Genomic DNA, 21103 nt, shown 5'->3' with positions numbered 1-21103 from the left:
GATGGAAGGGACCACCAACTTCCTCCAGGTACCCTGGAAGGCAAGTTCTGAGCAGCGCAGGTCTGTTTTCAGACCAGCGCAGACTTCAACCCCCCAGCCTTTTCCGATGTTCCCGGACATCTTGGAGGAGGTAAAATCCTCTTGGCAACACCCGGCCTCAGTGCCCAGTGTGTCCAAAAGCGCAGCCGCACTTGATCAGGATCACAGAAGCCCACCTAATAAAGGCCTTGGAGGCCTCTTGACGGCCTACCTAGACAGCATGTTGCATTCTGTTACCCTTCCCAAGCCACTTGCTTCAGAGCTACACACAGTCTCGGGCACCTTATTGCAGATATCGGGCTTCCCTTAGCAGAAGCCTGGCAAGCCCTGCGCAGACAGCTTTGGCTGTCTCAGGAGAGGGTCCCTGATGCGGACAAGTCCGCATTGCTAGATGCGCCTATCTCCCCTGGCCACACCTTTGTACCAGTGGTAAAGGAAATCTTACAACGCTCTCATAGAGTGTGAAAGGCGTCCCGGCAGGTGGCTGCGATGCTCCCCTTGCATATCTCGGCACGGGGAAGGGGAAGGCGATGGCATCCAGCAGTTACCACGGTAACCTGGACTATCCCGATCACTACGGCACCACGGGGCGACCTGAGGCACCACCTCCAGGCCTCCGCGGCAGTGAACACAAGGGTCCGTCAGTAAGGACGGGGATAAACTGGACGTGGGGCCGCAGCGCACCAGCTCATGATAATATAGCAATATTTGTAAACCTGTTTGATGTTCCACAAAAAGGGGATGAGATCTGAATATATGCCCATCACACATATTACTAAGCACAGACGGATCAGCATATAGTGGAGGGGACAAAATCATGTCGCAGATTGGCTTACTAGATAAAAGTTGTTTTAAACTGTCCAACAGTGAAATGTAAATGAATGTGTCATCCACCATGGTCATCTGCCTTTTGTGGTTTTTCTTCTTATGTCCAATTCTGTGCCCTAGAACTACTTCTTTGGGTTCCTTCAAATGCAAAATACAAAGAAACCAAATCACTATTGTATTATATGTATATGTATATATGTGTGTGTGTGTGTGTGTGTGACTGCATTTGTATGGGGTGCCATGTGTAAAAAAAAAAAAAAAAAGTTCATATTTTAACTTTTTTCCAGATTTAACCTTAAATATTTAACTAAATGTTACATATTTGTAGAGAATTCACAATTAGTTAAATATTTATTTGTAAATGGTTACTGGTAAATAAAAATACCATACTTTTTGCCAGCTGTTACAACATTATGTAAGTAATAAGACAAGTTTTAATTGTATTTGAAATAATAACAGACTAACATTGCATTTAAAATATACTTTATTAGTGTTAAAGAACACAAATACATTTTTTTTAAAGAATAAACTTTCAAATGTGGAAAATAAATATTTTAGATAAATAAATATTTTTGTTGTACTAAAATGCACTACCAATTGATTAAACTTTTAAAATGATGCATGCATTTTAAGAAAGATCTGTACTTTACTTACAACATAACTGAAGTGGTTTCTAGCATATCTGTCAAGCTTAAATCGTGTATTAATGCCATCAAAAACGTCTTCCTTCATTAGATCGTCACCAATGAAACTGGGATCTATGTCCTGCTCCTGAAGTTGATTGCGTACACCTTCTAAAATTCTTCTACGGTAGTTTTCCATCAGCCCTTCTGTTGCATGGACAACGGAATCCACAGTTTTCTAAATAACACAAGCGTTACATTGTATAATTACAGTTTATTTAACCAGGTACTGTATTACATTTCCACAACTTTCGCTCAGCTTCACACTCTAAATTAGATAATTTGGGGTGTATATCGAATTCGACAATAAACATAAACTCTACAATTACCTTTTGTTATATAATTCCCTCTACAATGCATAATAATAATAATAATAATAATAATAATAATAATAATAATAATATGCAGTTTTAACTAGCTCTGCTTTATAAATTGGCCAGAAAAAAAAGCATTCAAAATATAATCTTCTGATGGATATCATTCATGAGTTTTGCCAAACAAAGAATGCATAGGCCTACATTAAATAATAATAATAATAATAATAATAATAATAATAATAATAATAATAATAATAATAATACGGTTAAACTACAAACAGATCTTCCAAGTATCACAAAGCATAAGGGTGATACACTACATTAGACAGTGTATCAGTAGGTGTAACATTTACCGACATCAGATCAGTAATCGGCTAGTATGTAACTTTTTTAAAAACTTTGGCAAAGGGTTCACTGATATTACAGCTGACGCAATATATCATTGCAAGGAAATGCATTTCATTCATAAGTTTGTGTAAGTAGCTAACAGTCAAAACAAACAAAACAATAACAATGAAAAGTCTTACCTGTGTTAGTAAATTCTGTTCCTTTAACGAGAGCACATACAAAGCTGCAGACTCCTTTCTTCGTCCATTTCTTGTCGTGGGATCATCGACTACGACTGGACCACTAATAGTAGCATTGATATTAACGTACTCATCGGCCGTGGTCGTAATTTCCCTATCTCCCTCTGTACTTGTGCCTTGGCAATCAGTAGTCGGTGGTGGTCCCCCTGTTCGGTACAACTGGGCATGACATTTAGTTACATGCCTGTAAAAGCTGTCATACTTATCGTACGTTTTGGGGCATTGGTTTATATTACAGGTAATATGAAAATTTGGTTCATTTGAGTGTATATTATTTATATGACCCAATAGCACTTTCAGTGTCAAAGCAATGAAAATATGACAAATTAAACATCGCCAAGTCAGTCGATGGTTTTCCATTTTGCCTCTTGAAGAAGTGTCGTGAGGGATGCTCGGGACAGGTTCACGCGCATACTTCTAAGCGCGCCAAGCACGAGCAAGAATTCTGAAGAGGAGACGTTTAGTTTTTTTTGACAAAAGCAAAGGTAACCAACGAAGATGGTTGACCCACGATCAGCGGTTAAGAGAATGTCGACTGATACTCTTCAAAACTGGGTTACTCAAACTGCTGTCAATATTTCTCTCTCAAAAAACGAAGACGACCCTAGGGTAATTGCAGACCTTATTGGGGGTAAGTAACTTCCAACGCATGCTTGAATTAGCTTTCGAAAAATTTACTGCACACAGATAATTAACGTTAGCACATACACTTGAAGATCACCCTTAGGCATAGTTGGGTTTAGATATTATGTTATTTATGTTATTTAAGCGTTAATGAGAAGGGGTAAGGGCATCTGCAAAGAAAATAAATACTATTACTACTACTAAATAATAATAATAATAATAATAATAATAATAATAATGAGAAGCGGGGAGATCCTTACTGACAAGAAGCCTGTATGTGACAGGCATAAGCTATCTGAGGGCATTTGGACTGACACATTAACACTATAATAAACCTATTTCGTGAAAACAGTACGAGCGTTATTATTGTTGTGAGTTAACTAAATATACTTACAAATAGTGTATTTGGGTGCTGTGTCATTACACAGGGTACATATTGGAACATCCAGTTCAAACTCAGAATTCCATAACGACATGTAAGGTCTACACAGTACTCTTTACAATACTTAATACTTAAACTTATTACTTTACAACACTTACTGAAACTTAATACTTTACAACTGACATATATGTGGTAGGCATACATTTTAGGATTAATATGCATCTTAAGCTTTGTTTAGTACTGTACTCAAGTTTAAAAATAATTATTGTTTATTTTATAATGCATTGAAATCCTTTGTTTCAGCTGCTGAGATTGATGGGTCAGATTTTGTATCACTAAATGAACCTGAAATAGCAGATTTAATTCCAGTTAAAACTCCAAGATTCTTCCACCTCAGAAAATATCTGCGTACACTACTGAATTACTTGGTAAGATATATTTGTAAAAATGCTAATTTATGCAACATGATATTATGTTTTAAAATATAATAAATTAAAGGTATGTTTATTGAATATAAGTGTTTTTTTGTTTGTTTGTTTTTGTTTTTTAAGAATCCCACTCAAAATAACACACCTTTAGGATCAACATCAAAGAAACAAGAAATAACCAAAGATGGGCCCTGCTTATCATCAGCTGCGTACACCTTGACTGAAATCACAGTGGCTGAAAAAGTTAAGAAGCCACAGTGTTTTGCACAGACTGCAGTTCAACCTTATTATCCCGTTCTATGGTTACCTGCACTGGAAGAAAAGCAAAGGGAACTAATAAGAGAAAAAGACATTGTTTATGGGTGTGTGCAACAAGTTGCAAACATGTTTCACATTGCAAGAGCCATCAATCTGAAGAATACCCCATCATTACACGACGTTGAAGAAATGGCCAAGCGCTTTGTGAAAAAATATCCATGTACTGCAGACGAAAAAGAAGATGCAAATGGAAATAACTATGCAAGTATTTTTTAATTCAAAACATTTTCTTAAGGAATTAAATTATGCTAATGCCACATATCCTAAAGTATTGTAAAACAGTGTATTGTCACCTTGTTTAAATCAGTTGTATTTTGCCTTGCCTTCAGATGATTTATGGTCATTTTGATCTGCCAACATGGTCTTACTCGTAAAAATGTTAATTCAGAAATTTCTTCAAAAGTGTTTTATACAGGACTGTATAACTGTGGTAACATTTTCTGACTTGTAACCTCCAAACTCCACTTAAATAGTTGGGCCTGCTTACAGTTTTTAAGTAATTTAAGTAATATGGTCAACTCTAAGTTAAGAATGGTAAAGAACGTTATTTTGATGTTAGTATTTTTTTTTATTTTTATTTTTTAAACTACAAAAACATGCCAAGTCACTTTTAAACATGTTGCTGTTATAATGTTTTGCTAGAGAGCAGGCTGCATCTGCGGGTTATTATTATTATTATTATTATTATTATTATTATAATTATTATTATTATTATTATTATTTTAATAGTACAGTGTCTTGGATAAAATGCAAAGAAAGGTCTACAACATGAGGTATGAAAACAAAAAGGCTCAAACAGCTAAACCAGGCCAGAAAAGGAAAACATATGTAGAACATTCTTCAACAAAGGTAGGGTTGAAGAGTATCACCAAGAAAATAAAAAAAATACATACATGAAGATTTACAAAGCATTCTAACTGCAAATAAAATGATAAAAACATATCACAATTTTTTATGGTAGAAATTTACATCTAGAGTGACGATGGAAGTAGCATTTTCTTTTCTTTTTTGAGATTCTGAAACAATATTCTACATTAAAACAATGTATGATCTGTACTGTTTTTCTTTACCTCAATGATGTAATTACATTTTCCACTTTTTATATATTTTTTTTATTTAGAAAACACAGCATACTTTGCATGAAGATGTTTCTGTGAAAATACAACCACAAAGTACAGAAGAAAATGACGGAGATTACGGTAAATAAGAGGCTGTATGTTGTTGCAGCAATCGAAAATTATAAGGGCTAGCAATTGAAAATGATACACTTGAATTTATGTAAGAAAAAATTGCTTAATATAAAATATATTTGTGAAATGCAACCGTAAAGGTACCATGTAGTATAAAGCATGACTTACAATAGTAAACATAGATATTGTTTCTATACAAAGGTTATTCAAAACATCTCAAGTGTTCTTAGGATATATGTCCTATGCAAACTATTATTAAAATTATTGCATAATTTATATAGAGTAGTTTGTACTGATATTGATGTGTTTTAACTCTTCATATACTGTTGTTGCATGTTAATATTATTGATTATATTTTGTTTGCAACTGTATTTGTCTTACCAGTAACACAAACAACCGCAGCACAGCTTCAGAAAAAGCTTAAAGATGAGCTGTTAAGGAAAAGTCCCCGTTATGAGGTTGTTAAGCAACTTCTTGACCTTGACTTTCCTGAACGGAAACACTTTATAAAGACTGTCAAAGGAGATGTTAGGCTCATATTGGAAAAGTATAGCTGCTTTCATCAGCCTAATCATGTAAGTATGAAAACACAACAAGATTGCATTTTAAAAGATACATAGTATATATATATATATATATATATATATATATATATATATATATATATAATCTACTCCTACTCTGACTGTGTATCGTGTGCTGGATTTTGCACTTGATTTTAGTTAAATTTGCTCTTATAGGACTAAAGGTATTGTATATTGTACTTGCTTTTATTGTACTATGCTTATTGTAATATATATCTTGTGACTGTAACAGTAAGGTGCCCTAGATAGGGACATAACAATATTTAGGCAATAATGCTTTTTTAAGAGTTACTTGGAAATGTATAACAGCTGGTTAACTTAATAAATGGTTAGAATATGTAATAACATCAATATGCATTCTTCCAGTTGCAGGATGAGATGAGCAGACATCTGCAAAAATCATTGGAAGGGTTAAAAGCAAAATGGGAACTTGAGGTCAACATTATCTTGAAGTACGGAGAAGAGAAAAAGCTTTTGAACATTAGCCTTGCATGGTCACTTGGTGAGTGCAGTAAGCACTTTACTATACTATACATTACTATATACATTACTATACATTCTTGGAGAAAAATTAATACCACATTTAAAACGTATTGTTATTAGTCCTATTATAGATTCAATAGTATTAAGGATATAGATAATATGTTGCGTCTCTTATTGCATAAAATAAGCCTTAAGATGATTTAACTTTGCGGTCTGCTCACACAAACTGCATGAGAAGACATATCTTATACTGTACACCCCAAATATAAAATATTAACTTAGGTTATTTCAATAAAGATATTTTTGTTCTTTACTTTAGAGAAGAAGACAAGTGAGGCTCTACAGATCCTGCCAGATCTCTTTGCTGCAGGAAAATCTGCACCAACTGGCTTAAAAAAGAGTGAGATGCTACTGCAGTTTGTGGACGTATGTACATACAGGTTCCTTATATTACACGTGGAAGAAAGTATTGTGTCATAATGCAGAATAATTGTTTATCCAATTAAACCACTTCCAAAAAGTAAACTACAAAAGTAATTTGAAAAGTTTTGAGTCTTATATAGAAGAAATCACCAGAGACCATCAGCACCTGTTAGTGCTTCACAGAATGGAAGACTGGTCCCTAAGGTTCTTAGAGCAATACTAAAATTTTAGGACCCACATCCTATACAGAGTATAGATTTAGGCTGAAATTAGTTTAAAACACGTCACTTTCCAACTTGTGTTTTGTTGTTGTTTTAATATGGTGAATTATTATTTATTTATTTAGGACCTGGAAAAAAAGGAAGAGGCCATGCAGAAAAGCAAAAAGAGGGAAGTCTGGCTGTTGGGTGTGCCATCACACAGAAAATGTTTTGTTTTAATTAAAGGGCAGCCCCTTTGTGAACTAAATTCAATGGTAGAGGCATTTTTCACTTTGCTTAGTGCCAGCTACACATTTTCAGTCTGCTACCATGAGTGTGTAGGACCAGCAATGATGTGGTTGGAGTCAGCATTCCTTGGAGATGAGAGGGTAAACACCAAGGACATGACCTCATGCAAGAAGTCAATTCAAAGTTATTTAGATTTCAAGGAAAAGCTCACAAGTCCATGTTGCAGTTTCTGGTAAGGGGGGTTATACAGTATCATTTATAATTATACTTAAGCGATACAGCCCTCTGACGCAGTCTTTAACGTTTGATAGGTGACCACGACTGGAGTTATGCGTCCTGATCCAAAGGCGAGGGCGCTAACGAAAGACAAGGCCATCTGTCAAATGTAAGAGCCCGCATAGAGAGATTTTCAGACAATGGCTAATGGACATCACAAAAACATATCTGTCCAACATAATTGCATGTTTCACTGCATGTTTTTTACTGTATGTTCAAATGTATTATTTTTATATTGGGTTTAAAAGAGTAGAAAAATATGTTAAATCAGTTTGATTATAATATATTAGCATGTAGATTGTAGTATTTTTACAAATGAGGTTTTAATTTAATTGTATGTAAGGTACAAAATATTTATGCAGGTTTTGCATATTGCATGATTTGTTTGTATTCATTAAAGCTATTAAAACAAAATGTGTATTTTAAATTAGTAAAAAATAGTTATGTTTATATTTATTAAAAACATCGAAAATGTTTATTTTGATGGATCAATAAATGGAAACTTAAATTTAATACAATACCCCATTGTTGTTATTTTTGGTTTATTTTGTTTTGCTTTTATCCATATTAATAAATATCTTACTTTGATTTTAGTCTTTTCCATTTAGTTAAGAAAGTCTTTTAAAAATAAGAATACATTCTTGAGTTAAGAGGGCATTCTTTTTCAGAAAAAAACCCTTTTTTCAAGAAATTGTTCTCTTGAGAGAAGAAAACAAATCTCTTGTTTCAAGAAATCAGGTAATGTGTTTCATTAGAACAATTACTTAACACAAGAAATAACTTCTTGTTTCAAGAAATTGTTCTCTTGAGAGAAGAAAACAATCTCTTGTTTCAAGAAATCAGGTATTTTGTTTCATTAGAACAATTACTTAACACAAGAAATAACTTCTTGTTTCAAGAAATTGTTCTCTTGAGAGAAGAAAACAATCTCTTGTTTCAAGAAATCAGGTATTTTGTTTCATTAGAACAATTACTTAACAAGAAATAACTTCTTGTTTCAAGAAATTGTTCTCTTGAGAGAAGAAAACAATCTCTTGTTTCAAGAAATCAGGTAATTTGTTTCATTAGAACAATTACTTAACACAAGAAATAACTTCTTGTTTCAAGAAATTGTTCTCTTGAGAGAAGAAAACAATCTCTTGTTTCAAGAAATCAGGTAATTTGTTTCATTAGAACAATTACTTAACACAAGAAATAACTTCTTGTTTCAAGTAAATTTTGTCTTGAATTGACATAACCATGGGATGAGAATACATTTCTTGAGGCAAGAGAAATTCACCAAGAAAAAATTTCTTGGCCCACGGATCTTCAGGGAAGAAATTTTGTCTTAACAGAAGAAAAAAACCTCTTGTGATAAGAAATGACTTTTGGCAGTGCAGGGAGACAGTTCCAGAGGAACCGCCCCAGGCAGCCTCCAAAGCATCCTCTGCCACAGCCTCAGCAGCCCCAGCAGGAGCCCTGAAGGCTTGCGGCCTCAGACCCACCCGTTTGCACAACACCATCTGCACTCACCACCGTACACACCGGCTACGCACTGCAATTCCACTCGGGACCTCCTCCCTTTCGAGGGATCACAGTCATATCCGTGAACGATCCTCTCCAGGTCTTGGCTCTCAAACAAGAGGTAGAAACACTACTTCAAAAACAAGCCACCCGTCTCATAGAACAAAGAGTAGAGGGGTTCTACTTGAGGTATTTCTTGGTGCCAAAAAAGGATGGTGACCTTCGCCCCATCCTAGACCTGAGACACCTCAACAGGTTCTTGAGGGAGAGGAGGTTCCAGGTGGTCACACATCACCACATCCTCCAGACTGTCCGGCCAATTTACAACAGTGGACCTGAAGGACGAGTATTTTCACGTTCCTATCCGTCCAGCGCACAGGTAATATCTCCGTGTGATGGGGTGCCAGCTCGCCCCTATAAATATGTGTTTGTTGTTATTGTTAGTTTTACTGTTTTCATTATGTTTTTGTGATTCTTGGTTTGTTTTGGATTGGCAGGGAGGGGGTTAAATTCCTCCCTGTAAAATGCATGTGAGAATGTGGCTGGAGCCTTAAGTGTATAATTGTTAATTATTAGTTAATTGGGCTCCAGCCACAGACTATAAAAGACAGCTGAAACCCTTTGTTAGAGAGAGGAGTTTTTGGGTGAGTTTTGTTTGTTGGTGTTCTGTGCTGTTTAGTTTTTTGAAAAAGAAACTGTAGTGAAGGCTAATGCCCAGCCTACATTTCTGTATTTTGTTTGAACCTTTTTGTTGGCCCTTGTGCCTGTTTATTTGATTATTTTTGTTTAATAAAGATCATTATTTTGCCCCTTCCACTGTCTCTGAGCCTCAAACCTCTGTCATCCTGCCACACTCCGCTTCGCCTTTCAGAGGAGCGTCTTCGAGTTCTCTGTGCTGCCATTCGGCCTCTCTTTAGCCCCCTGCACGTTTTAAAAGTGCATGGATGCCATCCTAGCTCCCTTGCGGCTGCAAGGGATCAGGGTGATGAATTACCTGGACGACTGGCTGATTTGTTCCCAGTCCCAGGAAGGAGCACTGGCCCACACAGCGATTGTGACGGAGCATCTGTCGAGACTGGGTCTCACCCTCAACGATGCAAAAATTCAATTAACACCGGTGCAGAGTACAATCTATTTGGGTCTCCAACTGGATTCCCTTACAATGTGAGCCTACCTGTCGGATGACAGGGTAGCTGCTATTCGCAACTGCCTGGCCCTGTTTCAGCCAGGGTTAACAGTGCAATTAATGTTGTGCCAAAAACTACTGGGTCTGATGGCCTGTCACAAAGACGGCCGGAGTGGGTGGCGTCAGACCAGATGCAGGAAATAAACAGACAGAGATTTGGGGTTTGGTGAAGCTGAGCGAATGCTTTCGCTCAGCATTTAATAACAGAACAGAAAATAAAAGGTTTGAACAGACAAAAACACTGGACACGGCACTTGCGCCAAAATAAAAAGACAAACAAAACGTACTAAACACTTAACAAACGGTGCACGGAGAGACAAACAAACACGGTGAGTACAAACACTTATAGATTATTATTTTCCTTTACTTTACGTTCTCCTTCTCTCTCACCCGTTCTCCACTCTCGAACACCCAACCCCGACTGAAAGAAATGTGCGTACTATTGTGCTGGGATTCAATTACTAATTAATTATTCACTTGAATCCCAGCACGTGAATTAATTCTGTGCAACACCGTGCTCACATATTACATTTAACCAGCACGTGAAGTGATTTGTGCCCTCCTCGTGCCTAAATACAAATCTACCTTTTTAAATCACACGTGAAACACAGACCCGTTTATATCCCGTGTACCAATCTATACACCAACATTAACACACGCACGCAACATACAACACATAATATGCACACAGGGGCGGGGCACATTGCCACATGGCCGCAGTGTCTTCAGCTATTCAACTGGGGTTAATTCACATGCGTGGCTCATTCAAGCGTGGCTCAATGCACCCCAAGCGTGACAGGCAAGCTCCTCACCTGAGAGAAAGCGTAAGGATGGGAGTTATTTACAACCGTGGTGATGACAGACTCATCCAACTCCGGTTGGGGGGCGGGCTGGGAAGGCAGAGGAGTCTGCGGACCCTGGTCGGGTCGCTGGACATCCCTGCACATAAACAAGCTGGAGCTGATAGCAGTCCAACTTGCGCTGAAACATTTTCTCCCTGTGCTCCCCAACAAACATGTCCTTGTCCGCACGGACAACATGTCAGTGGTTGTGTACGTGAACCACCAGGGAGGGCTTCGGTCCCTGGGGTTACACCGCATGGCCTGATCTGGGCACAGAGGCACCTCCTGTCCATCTCCCGGGAGTGGTAAACTGGGTGGTGGACCTCCTCTCCAGGGAGGGTCCTCACCCGTCAGAATGGCGACTGCACCCTCAGGTGGTGCAGCACATTTGGGAACACTTCGGGGAAGCTCAGGTCGACCTCTTTGCCACGGCAGAGACACTGGTTCTCCCTCCGCAGCTGCAGAAGCCCACTAGGCGTCGATGCCCTAGCCTTTATACGCTTTCCTGCCTATACCACTGCTCCCTGCCTTCCTCGAGAAGGTCAGGAGAGAGGAAGTGACAGTTCTCCTGGTGGCCCCCAGATGGCCCAGGAGAACCTGGTTTTCAAACCTCTGCCAGCTGCTGCAGGGCCAGCCCTGGGAGATCCCGCTGCGCATGGATCTCCTCAGTCAGGCGAAAGGCACCCTCTGGCACCTAGAGCCGGGCAGACTCCAACTGTGGGTCTGGCCCCTGAACTGTAGGGCTTCTTCCACAAGAGCTAGGGCTTCTTCCACAAGAGTGTTGTACGCCTATAAGTGGAAATATTTTCAAAACTGGAGCATGGCCGGAGGCCATGATCCCATATATTGCCCTATAGCAGTTATTTTACAGTTTCTGCAAGATCTACTAGAGGTGGGTAAATCCCCCTCTACATTGAAAGTGTACATAGCAGCCATATATGCTTGCCATGTTCCCATCGACTCAGTATCCCCGGGCACTCATATACTGACAACCCGTTTTCTAAAGGGTACTCAGCGGTTACGTCCTCCCCGAATGGAGTCTAGACGTGGTACTGGAGGCTCTCACTAAGGCCCAGTTTGAGCCCGTAGATACCATAGAGCTGAAATATCTATCTATTTCTGTTAGCTATCATCTCTGCTAAGCGGGTCAGTTAGCTACAGGCACTGTCCTTGCACAGTTCCTGTATGCGCGTTTGGGACGATGGAAACGGTATTGTTGTGCACGAACTCTGCTTTCCTCCCTGAGGTGATTACAATGTTTCACTTGAATCAATCAGTGGACCTAGAGGCTTTCCATCCCTCTCCCTTTGCGGAGGAGTCGGATAGGAGATAAAATTCCCTCTGCCCAGTTCGGGCATTGAGATGCTATGTGAATATTATTATTATTATTATTATTATTATTATTATTATTATTGTTATTATTATTATTATTTCTTTCTTAGGAGACGCCCTTACCCAGGGTGACTTACAGTTGTATACAAAAAAAACACATATCAATAATTACAGTACAATTAAGAGCAAGAGAGCGCTGCGTCAGTCTGACCAGCTCTTCGTTTGCCATGGTGAATGGACCCGAGGTCAAGCCCTCTCTAAGCAGCGACTGTCCCATTGGATTGTGGACACGGTTTCGACTGCGTATACTAATGCCGGACTACCCCCACCTGGGAGGGTGGCTGCGCACTCAACCAGAGGTGTGGCTACGTTTATGGCCCTCTTCAGTGGTGCCTTATTGACCAATATATGTACTGCGGCTAGCCCTCATACATTTACCAGGTTCTACCGACTTAATGTCGTAGATCCCTCTATGCCCTTAATCGGCACTAGGGTCCTTGAGTTTGCACACTCACACTACCAACACTAGGTGACCGCCAACCTTGTGAGGTCGCATCACTCGCCTTTGCGGGTTCAATGCAAAAGAGACTGATATCTCCGCGCAGTGACTATTTATTACCTCGGGACCGAGAAGCAGGCATATCCCAAAAGTATCATTGGCGGTCATCTTTGCCTTCAGGGAACCGGGGTTACATTCGAAACCTATCATTTTATTGATTGATTTATTGGTGATTAATTAGATAATTGCCTTGTCTATTCAAACTGTCTCTTTGTTTGAGACGAGGAGAGAGAAGAAGGAACGATAGTTGTGCTCCGGTAGACGAGAGTGCTCTGAAGACGTCCTGCGGTGTTAAAGCCGTGTGAGTATAATTCTAAAAGTAAAGTGTTTGGCGTTTTGAATAAGCTCTGAGACACGCGGTTACTCCCTGGTCTCATAAAGTTTTGTTTGTGTTGGATTAAAGTATTGCACCGGCAAGTAAAGAGACCAACACCTTGTGTTTGCTTGTTCCTGATAAAACGCAGTGTGATGATTCTTTTTTTTTTTTTTTTTTTTTAAATCTTATTCTGCTGGCCAGCAGTTGTGGGTGGCGGAGGTATTTCTTCTATGCTTGTCAGAGCAGGTCAGTCAGTTTTGTGGCTTCCCTTGGCGCACCGTAAAGGTAATTGGTTATTGATGTATTGTTATTTTCGTTGTTTTTGTAAACACTGTAGTTTAAGTGTTTTACGATCTTTGCTGTGTTTATTATTATTATTATTATTATTATTATTATTATTATTATTATTGTTACGATTAGTGTGGTGTTGCTGTTTGTAGAAGGTGGAGGTTACTAACTGATGCGGGTGAGGGCAATTTTTATTTGTTTGCCCCCCCTTTTTCTTATCAAAGCTTTGAAGGATTTTTATGGTTATTTTAAATTGATTTTTAATGTAATTGAGTTGATTGTAATAAAACTTTCTGAACGATCATCCATTCTGTTGCTATTTCTGGTCACTACCTCTATTCAACAAACCTGTTTGGTTTTAGTAGTGAATTGAAGTCACAAATTTGAGTTTAGTAGTGCCCCCTAGTGGCTGTGTTGGGACCCCTTTTGGGGTCGTCTGGGTGGCTGCTACATAAGTGGCTCTCAAAAGTATTCACCCCCCTTGGACTTTTCCACATTTTATTGTGTTACAACATGGAATCAAAATGGATTTAATTAGGAGTTTTTGCCACTGATCAACACAAAAAAAGTCCATAATGTCAAAGTGTAAAATAAAATCTACAAATTGTTATAAATTAATTACAAATATAAAACAGAAAATAATTGATTCACCCCCTTTGCTATGACACACCTAAATAAGCTCTGGTGCAACCAATTGTCTTTAGAAGTCACATAATTAGTTGAATGGAGTCCACCTGTGTGCAATTAAGGTGTTTCAAAGTATTTCAGGTTAAATACACCTGTCTCTGGGAGGTCCCACAGTTGGTTAGTACATTTCATAACAAAAACTACATCATGAAGACGAAGGAACATTCAAAGCAAATCCGGAATAAGGTTCATCAAAAGCACCAATCAGTGGTAGGATATAAGAACATTTCCAAGGCATTGAATATCCCTCGGAGCACAGTAAAGTCCATGTAACAGGGCGAGAAGCCCTGTACATTGTTTTGTTTATTTTTAGATCGGGTCTCCCCCTCCGCCCCTGTGCAGTGTATTTATTTTGTATTATTTTTATTGTATTATTGTATACATGACGGCGAGCGCCGTATGTTTGTTATTGTTTTGTTTATTTTTAAAACGTGTCCTGGCAGAGGCGAGATCGGTGCTCGTCCTCTGCCAGGAGTAATAATTAAAACTCGTGCAGAAGGTGGCCATCTCCCGAATTAATTAGGTGATTTAATTTGTTGCTAATCGGGAGATGGTCACCTGTTATAAAAAGCCTGCAGCTCTCTAGCTCGAGGTGGGGTGTCAGAAGGAGAGAGTGTGCGAGAGGAGTGACGGAGAAACGAGAGAAAGAAAGTAAACATAGGAACAGTGAAGGCAATCTGCCCAGCCTGACCTGTGTTGCAGTTATTTTGTGTTCGTGATTTGTTTTTGTTTACCCTTTTATTTTGCTCTGTGAGCGAGTGTTTTTGTTTAAATATTTATTTTATTTTTGGTTTGCTTAAATAAAACGGCGCCCGCGCCACTGCACCATACCTTTTTGTTTTTGTTGTGCCTTCTTCTGCCGTGACGTCAGACCACTCGTCCATTCCTGTCACAGTCCATTATTAAGAAATGGAGAGAATATGGCACAACTGTGAATCTGTCTAGAACAGGCCGTCCTCAAAAACTGAGTATCCGGGCGAGAAGGGCACTAGTCAGGGAGGCCACCAAGAGGCCTATGGCAACTCTAAAAGAGTTACAGTCTTCCATGGCTGAGCTGGGAGACACTGTGCATACGGCAACAATTGCCCGGATGCTTCACAAAACTGGCCTTTATGGGAGAGTGGCAAAAAGAAAGCCATTGTTGAAAAAAATCTCGGCTAGAGTTTGCCAGAAAGCATGTGGGAGACTCGGAGACCAAGTGGAAGAAGATTCTATGGTCTGATGAGACCAAAATAGAGCTTTTTGGCCTCAACGTTAAGCGCTATGTTTGGCGCAAGCCTAACACCGCAAATCATCCTGAGGACACCATCCCTACCGTGAAGCATGGTGGTGGCAGCATCATGCTATGGGGATGCTTCTCTGCGTCAGGGCCTGGAAAGCTCGTGAAGATAGAGGGCAAAATGGATGCAGCAAAGAGAAGTCCTGGAGGAAAACCTGCTGAAGTCTGCAAGAGACCTGGGACTTGGGAGAAGATTCATCTTCCAGCAAGACAATGACCCCAAACATACAGCCAAAGCCACACTGGAGTGGCTTAAAAACAAAAAGGTCAATGTCCTGGAGTGGCCCAGTCAAAGCCTGGACCTCAATCCAATTGAGAATATGTGGAAAGAGTTGAAAATTGCTGTTCACCAAAGGTCCCCATCCAACTTGATGGAGCTTGAGCAATTTTGCAAAGAAGAATGGGCAAAAATTGCAGTGTCCAGATGTGCAAAGCTGGTAGAGACTTATCCAAATAGACTCATGGCTGTAATTGCTGCCAATGGTGCCTCTACCAAATATTGACTCAAGGGGGTGAATACTTATGCAATCAATTATTTTCTGTTTTGTATTAGTAATTAATTTAGAACAATTTGTAGATTTTATTTTTCACTTTGACATTATGGACTTTTTTTGTGTTGATCAGTGGCAAAAACTCCTAATTAAATCAATTTTGATTCCATGTTGTAACGTGGAAAAGTCCAAGGGGGGTGAATTTGAGAGCCACTGTACATACAGCCACGTTCTACAGCCCCAGATGAAACCTGCAGCACAATTCAATTTGATGCATTCATGTGTCGCAGTTCAGTTCACACACAGCACATCTCGTTTTGTTACTGAAGTTCCATACCTGCTGTCTCTGACTGTGCTGGACCAGTGGCCACTGAGATCACATCATCTGCCTTCAAAAACCATCCACATGGTAGGAACTGTACACTTTATTATCAAAAGCATTGCTTAAGTAACACTATGTAACACAATTTTTGTTCCTGGGTAGTAAGTGTTATTTCCTAATTGCTTATGCCTCAAAAGTATAGAAAATGGCTATTATTCCCCACAAACTTTGCTTTTGTGACCAGGACAGTGCTATTTTGAAATGTACCTATTTCCAATGAGAAAACGGGTGAATTTGTGTCTTTTCGTTCACATAAAGTCAGAAAAAAACAACATATGAATCCAAATTAACATGTATTTATACTAAAGTAATACAAAAATGACTACAAAAGATTTAGAAGTGAGTAGTTTTTCGAGATTTCTGGTTACAGGCGATTCCGATTGCCTCGAACAGACTGTTCACATTGTGGCAGAAGCAGAGCCCATCTTGACGGGTGAAGAAGCTGGAAAAAGGTTGGTGACACTTCCTCTGATCTGCGACTTGCACACTTTCATCCAACAAGTTCCACTGCTTGAGCCTAGACGTCAAAAGCTCGGCACTGGACTTGGTGAGACCAAGATCTCTAATCAAGTCGTTGAGGTCTTTTTGGTTGGGGTAGTATGGGTTTCTCTCCTCAGCTCCACCTCTGAAATTGTCATCTGGATCTACAACGTCTTCCTTGCTCTCTGACTTGCTGCTCTCTTCTAAAGACGGCTGCTCTCTCTCCGGAGGAGTGGGTACGGGGAGCTCATGGCAGTGTGGCAGCGGGGCGATGGATGAAGGAAGGTCCGGATACGTGATAGCAGGTGCATTCTTGCCAGTCCGACGTTTGGAAGGGTCCACCATGCAGAAGTAGCAGTTGCATGAGTGGTCAGTGGGTTCCCACCAAATTCTTGGGATAGCGAACTTCATGGCTCTCTTTTCCCCTCTGTACCATCCTACAAAAATACATTTATTTCACTCATGACTAATGTGTAAGAGATTCTCGCAACATTTTTCATATATGATATATTTTTTCAATAACATTGAAAATTGTAAAACATTTTAAAATTAAAAACTTTTACAATTTTAGAAATGTTAACAAATTTTATAACATAAAATTCCGAGCAACAATTGTTCATCTTACCTTCCAGAGTTTTTTTGCAGTGCTCGCAGGTGAAATGAGGTGCCCAGGGTTTGTCTTGATCCCCGACAGGCATGCCGAAATATGCCTTGTAGGCCTCACACATCTTAGCAGATGCTTCCACGGAGTACTTTTTCGCTCTTGTCTTGATAAATTGGCCGCAGACATAGCAAAATGCATCTGCCGGATGCTTGCAGCCTCTTGATGCCATCTCAGAAAAATGCAGATATGTATCCACTTAGGCAGCTGGAACTAAACTGAACTGGTGGGCTTAAGGCCCCTGTATTTATACTACTATTTATATTACTGGAAAGTTCTAGAAGTTACTCCAAGTTTACTCAGCACTGAATCTATCTGGAATGTTCTGGAAAATAGGTAAATTTCAAAATATCACTGTCCTGGTCACAAAAGCAAAGTTTGTGGGGAATAATAGCCATTTTCTATACTTTTGAGGCATAAGCAATTAGGAAATAACACTTACTACCCAGGAACCAAAAAAATAAAAAAAAATTGTTACACGGGAAACAACAGTGTCTTGTGAACTTGGAAATAATTACACATGGCCTTCAGCTTGTGATTACTAATGTTGGCCACATGTAGACAACACCTTGGTAACCATGCGCTGTAGCATGTATTATTATTATTATTATTTGTTTATTTAGCAGACGCCTTTATCCAAGGCGACATACAGAGACTAGGGTGTGTGAACTATGCATCAGCTGCAGAGTCACTTACAATTACGTCTCACCCGAAAGACGGAGCACAAGGAGGTTAAGTGACTTGCTCAGGGTCTCACAATGAGTCAGTGGCTTAGGTGGGATTTGAACCGGGGACAGCCTGGTTACAGCCCTTTAACCACTGGACCACACAGCCTCCAATGTATGCAAACTGTTTGTGTGGAAGGGAAGCCAATAGGTCTCAAGCAGGAATGAAAATAACCTTATTTTAGAGCATAAGATTAGAATTTGTTTCTGATTATGCTTGTGAGACAATAGCCTGTATGCTGCCTTAAGAAAAGAAAGTGTGGTGCATACTGTAGTGTGTGTGTGTGTGTGTGTGTGTGTGTGCAGAGCAGGATACAGGCTGTAACGTATGTGTGTCCAGAGCAAGATACAGGCTGTAGCGTGTGTGTGTGCAGAGTAGGATACAGGCTGTAGCGTGTGTGTGCAGAGCAGGATACAGGCTGTAACGTATGTGTGTGCAGAGCAGGATACAGGCTGTAGCGTGTGTGTGCAGAGCAGGATACAGGCTGTAGCGTGTGTGTGCAGAGCAGGATACAGGCTGTAGCGTATGTGTGTGCAGAGCAGGATACAGGCTGTAGCGTGTGTGTGTGCAGAGCAGGATACAGGCTGTAGCGTGTGTGTGTGCAGAGTAGGATACAGGCTGTAGCGTATGTGTGTGCAGAGCAGGATACAGGCTGTAGCGTGTGTGTGTGCAGAGCAGGATACAGGCTGTAGCGTATGTGTGTGCAGAGCAGGATACAGGCTGTAGCGTGTGTGTACAGAGCAGGATACAGGCTGTAGCGTATGTGTGTGCAGAGCAGAATACAGGCTGTAGCGTGTGTGTGCAGAGCAGGATACAGGCTGTAGAACTGTTGAAGCAGAGGAGATCTTTCAATACTGAAACATTTGCAACATTGCTGTACAATGTACGGTACTTTATTGCTTACTGCTCTGATTCATGTGATTTAAAAAAAAAAAAAGCAAAAAAAAAAAGCAAAAAAAAAAAAAAAAAGAGGAACGGTACAGTGTTTGTGATCCACTTCTAAACAATAAATGTTTTTTGTTTTTTTTTGACTGGAAACAGCTTAGCTGTCCAGTACAGCTTAGACCTGCAACAGTTTAGTTAGCCCTCCTGGAAGGAGTCAGGGTTAGGGTTATTCTGTTTTGTTTAAAACCTACCTGCGCTTGTGTGGAGTTTTGGCAAAGCGCCCCGCCCCTGTGTGCATTTGTGTTCTGTGTTGTATGTTGCGTGTGTAAATGTTGGTGTATAGTCATTGGTACACGGGATATAAACGGGTCTGTGTTTCACGTGTATTTAAAAAGTGTATATTTGTATTTAGGCACGGGATTGCACATCACGCACGTGCATTTAAAATATAATATGTGAACACGGGGTTTCACGTAATTAATTCACGTGCTGGGATTCAAGTGAATAATTAATTAGTAATTGAATCCCAGCACAACAGTATATATAGATGCACATTTTCACTCAGTGGTTTTTGGGTGTTCGGAAGAGGAGAACGGGTGAGAGAGAGAGGAGAAACTAAATAGTGTTAAATCATAATTATAAGTGTTTTGTACTCACCGTGTTTGTTTGTCTCCGTGCACCGTTTGTTAAGTGTTTAGTCGTTTTGTCTGTCTGTTTATTTTGGCGTCAAGTGCCGTGTCCTGTTTTGTATTCCATTGTTTAAACCTTTTATTTGTTAATAAACGCTGAGTGCAGCCATTGCACTCAGCTCATCATCACCACCGTCTGTCTGTGTTTGAATTCCTTTCTGGTCTGACGCCACCCACTCTGGCCGTCTTTGTGACACGTGGTGTCATCGTGGGATAACCGCGCCTCCAAGCGTCAGACCAGGAGGGGTTTTGTTTAGAAAAAAAAAAAAAAAAAAAAAGAGGCAATGGCAGAAGACGCCATCAAACTGCGGGGCTGGTTCCTGGAGAATGCTGGGCTGGAGGCCCAGTCTCTGCCCATGGTCGTCCGGGCTCTGTGGATGATGGACTGTGAGAGATGGGAGGCATATCAGGAGGAACACACCCCAAACACCTTGGAGGAAGGTGTGGAGTTTGTCCTCAGCTACCTGGAGGCAACCATAAATGGAACAGCAGCCCAGGTAGCAGGACCACCAGCAGAGGAGTACCTGCTGTCCCCATCTCCACCAGCAGAGGGTGAGTACCTGCTGTCCCCATCTCCACCAGCAGAGGGTGAATGCCTGCTGGTTTTGCCTCCACAGCCCAAGCGGGAGGAGCCTGAGCGTCCACAGCCCAAATGGGAGGAGCCTGAGCGTCCACAGCCCAAATGGGAGGAGCCCGAGCGTCCACAGCCCAAGCGGAAGGAGCCCGAACGTCCTACGCCTGAGTGGGAGGAGCCCGAACGTCCTACGCCTGAGTGGGAGGAGCCCGAACGTCCTACGCCTGAGTGGGAGGAGCCCGAACGTCCTACGCCTGAGTGGGAGGAGCCCGAACGTCCACAGCCCAAAAGGGAGGAGTCGGTGCGTCCACAGCCCAACAGGGAGGAGTCGGTGCGTCCACAGCCCAACAGGGAGGAGTCGGGGCGTCCACAGCCCAACAGGGAGGAGTCGGGGCGTCCACAGCCCAACAGGGAGGAGTCGGGGCGTCCACAGCCCAAAAGGGAGGAGTCGGTGCGTCCACAGCCCGAAGAGAGGGAAGTCGGTGCGTCCACAGCCCTAGGACCCAAGCTGCCAGCAGAGGGAGAATGCCTGCTGGTCCCACCTCCACCAGCAGAGGGTGAATACCTGCTGGTGCCGTCCCAAGAGCCAGAAGGGGAGGGGTTACAGACTCA

The 21103-nt window shown here is 40.7% G+C and overlaps 1 protein-coding gene across 2 annotated transcripts; it reads left to right on the top strand.

Moving 5' to 3' along the window:
- The first annotated feature begins 1960 nt into the window (after positions 1 to 1960).
- On the top strand, positions 1961 to 7968 carry LOC117395064 (uncharacterized). Of its 2 annotated transcripts, XM_059035688.1 has the most exons (7): positions 4948 to 5055; positions 5327 to 5405; positions 5781 to 5971; positions 6347 to 6482; positions 6783 to 6889; positions 7233 to 7567; positions 7647 to 7968. In XM_059035688.1, exons 1-7 carry the CDS (start codon positions 4954 to 4956, stop codon positions 7648 to 7650), a joined length of 954 nt encoding a protein of 317 aa, XP_058891671.1. In that variant the 5' UTR covers positions 4948 to 4953; the 3' UTR covers positions 7651 to 7968. The 2 variants fall into 2 exon arrangements, 1 of the variants encoding a protein (XP_058891671.1); XR_009330831.1 differs by adding an exon at positions 1961 to 3888 and having other exon boundaries at positions 4012 to 5405; positions 7233 to 7968.
- The last annotated feature ends 13135 nt before the right edge of the window (positions 7969 to 21103 follow it).

This window comes from Acipenser ruthenus, chromosome 13, assembly GCF_902713425.1.
Source record: "Acipenser ruthenus chromosome 13, fAciRut3.2 maternal haplotype, whole genome shotgun sequence".
In the NCBI taxonomy this organism is placed as follows: domain Eukaryota; kingdom Metazoa; phylum Chordata; class Actinopteri; order Acipenseriformes; family Acipenseridae; genus Acipenser; species Acipenser ruthenus.
Note: the sequence above shows the minus strand (reverse complement) of the source record. Positions and strands in the feature narration are given on the sequence as shown.

Excerpts from the sequence above, each read along its gene's own strand:
- LOC117395064 (XM_059035688.1), top strand. The coding sequence starts at position 4,954 with ATGCAAAGAAAGGTCTACAACATGAGGTATGAAAACAAAAAGGCTCAA. Across the intron at positions 5,406-5,780 it reads AGAAAATGACGGAGATTACG|TAACACAAACAACCGCAGCA; the intron begins GTAAATAAGAGG and ends TTGTCTTACCAG. Across the intron at positions 5,972-6,346 it reads GCTTTCATCAGCCTAATCAT|TTGCAGGATGAGATGAGCAG; the intron begins GTAAGTATGAAA and ends GCATTCTTCCAG.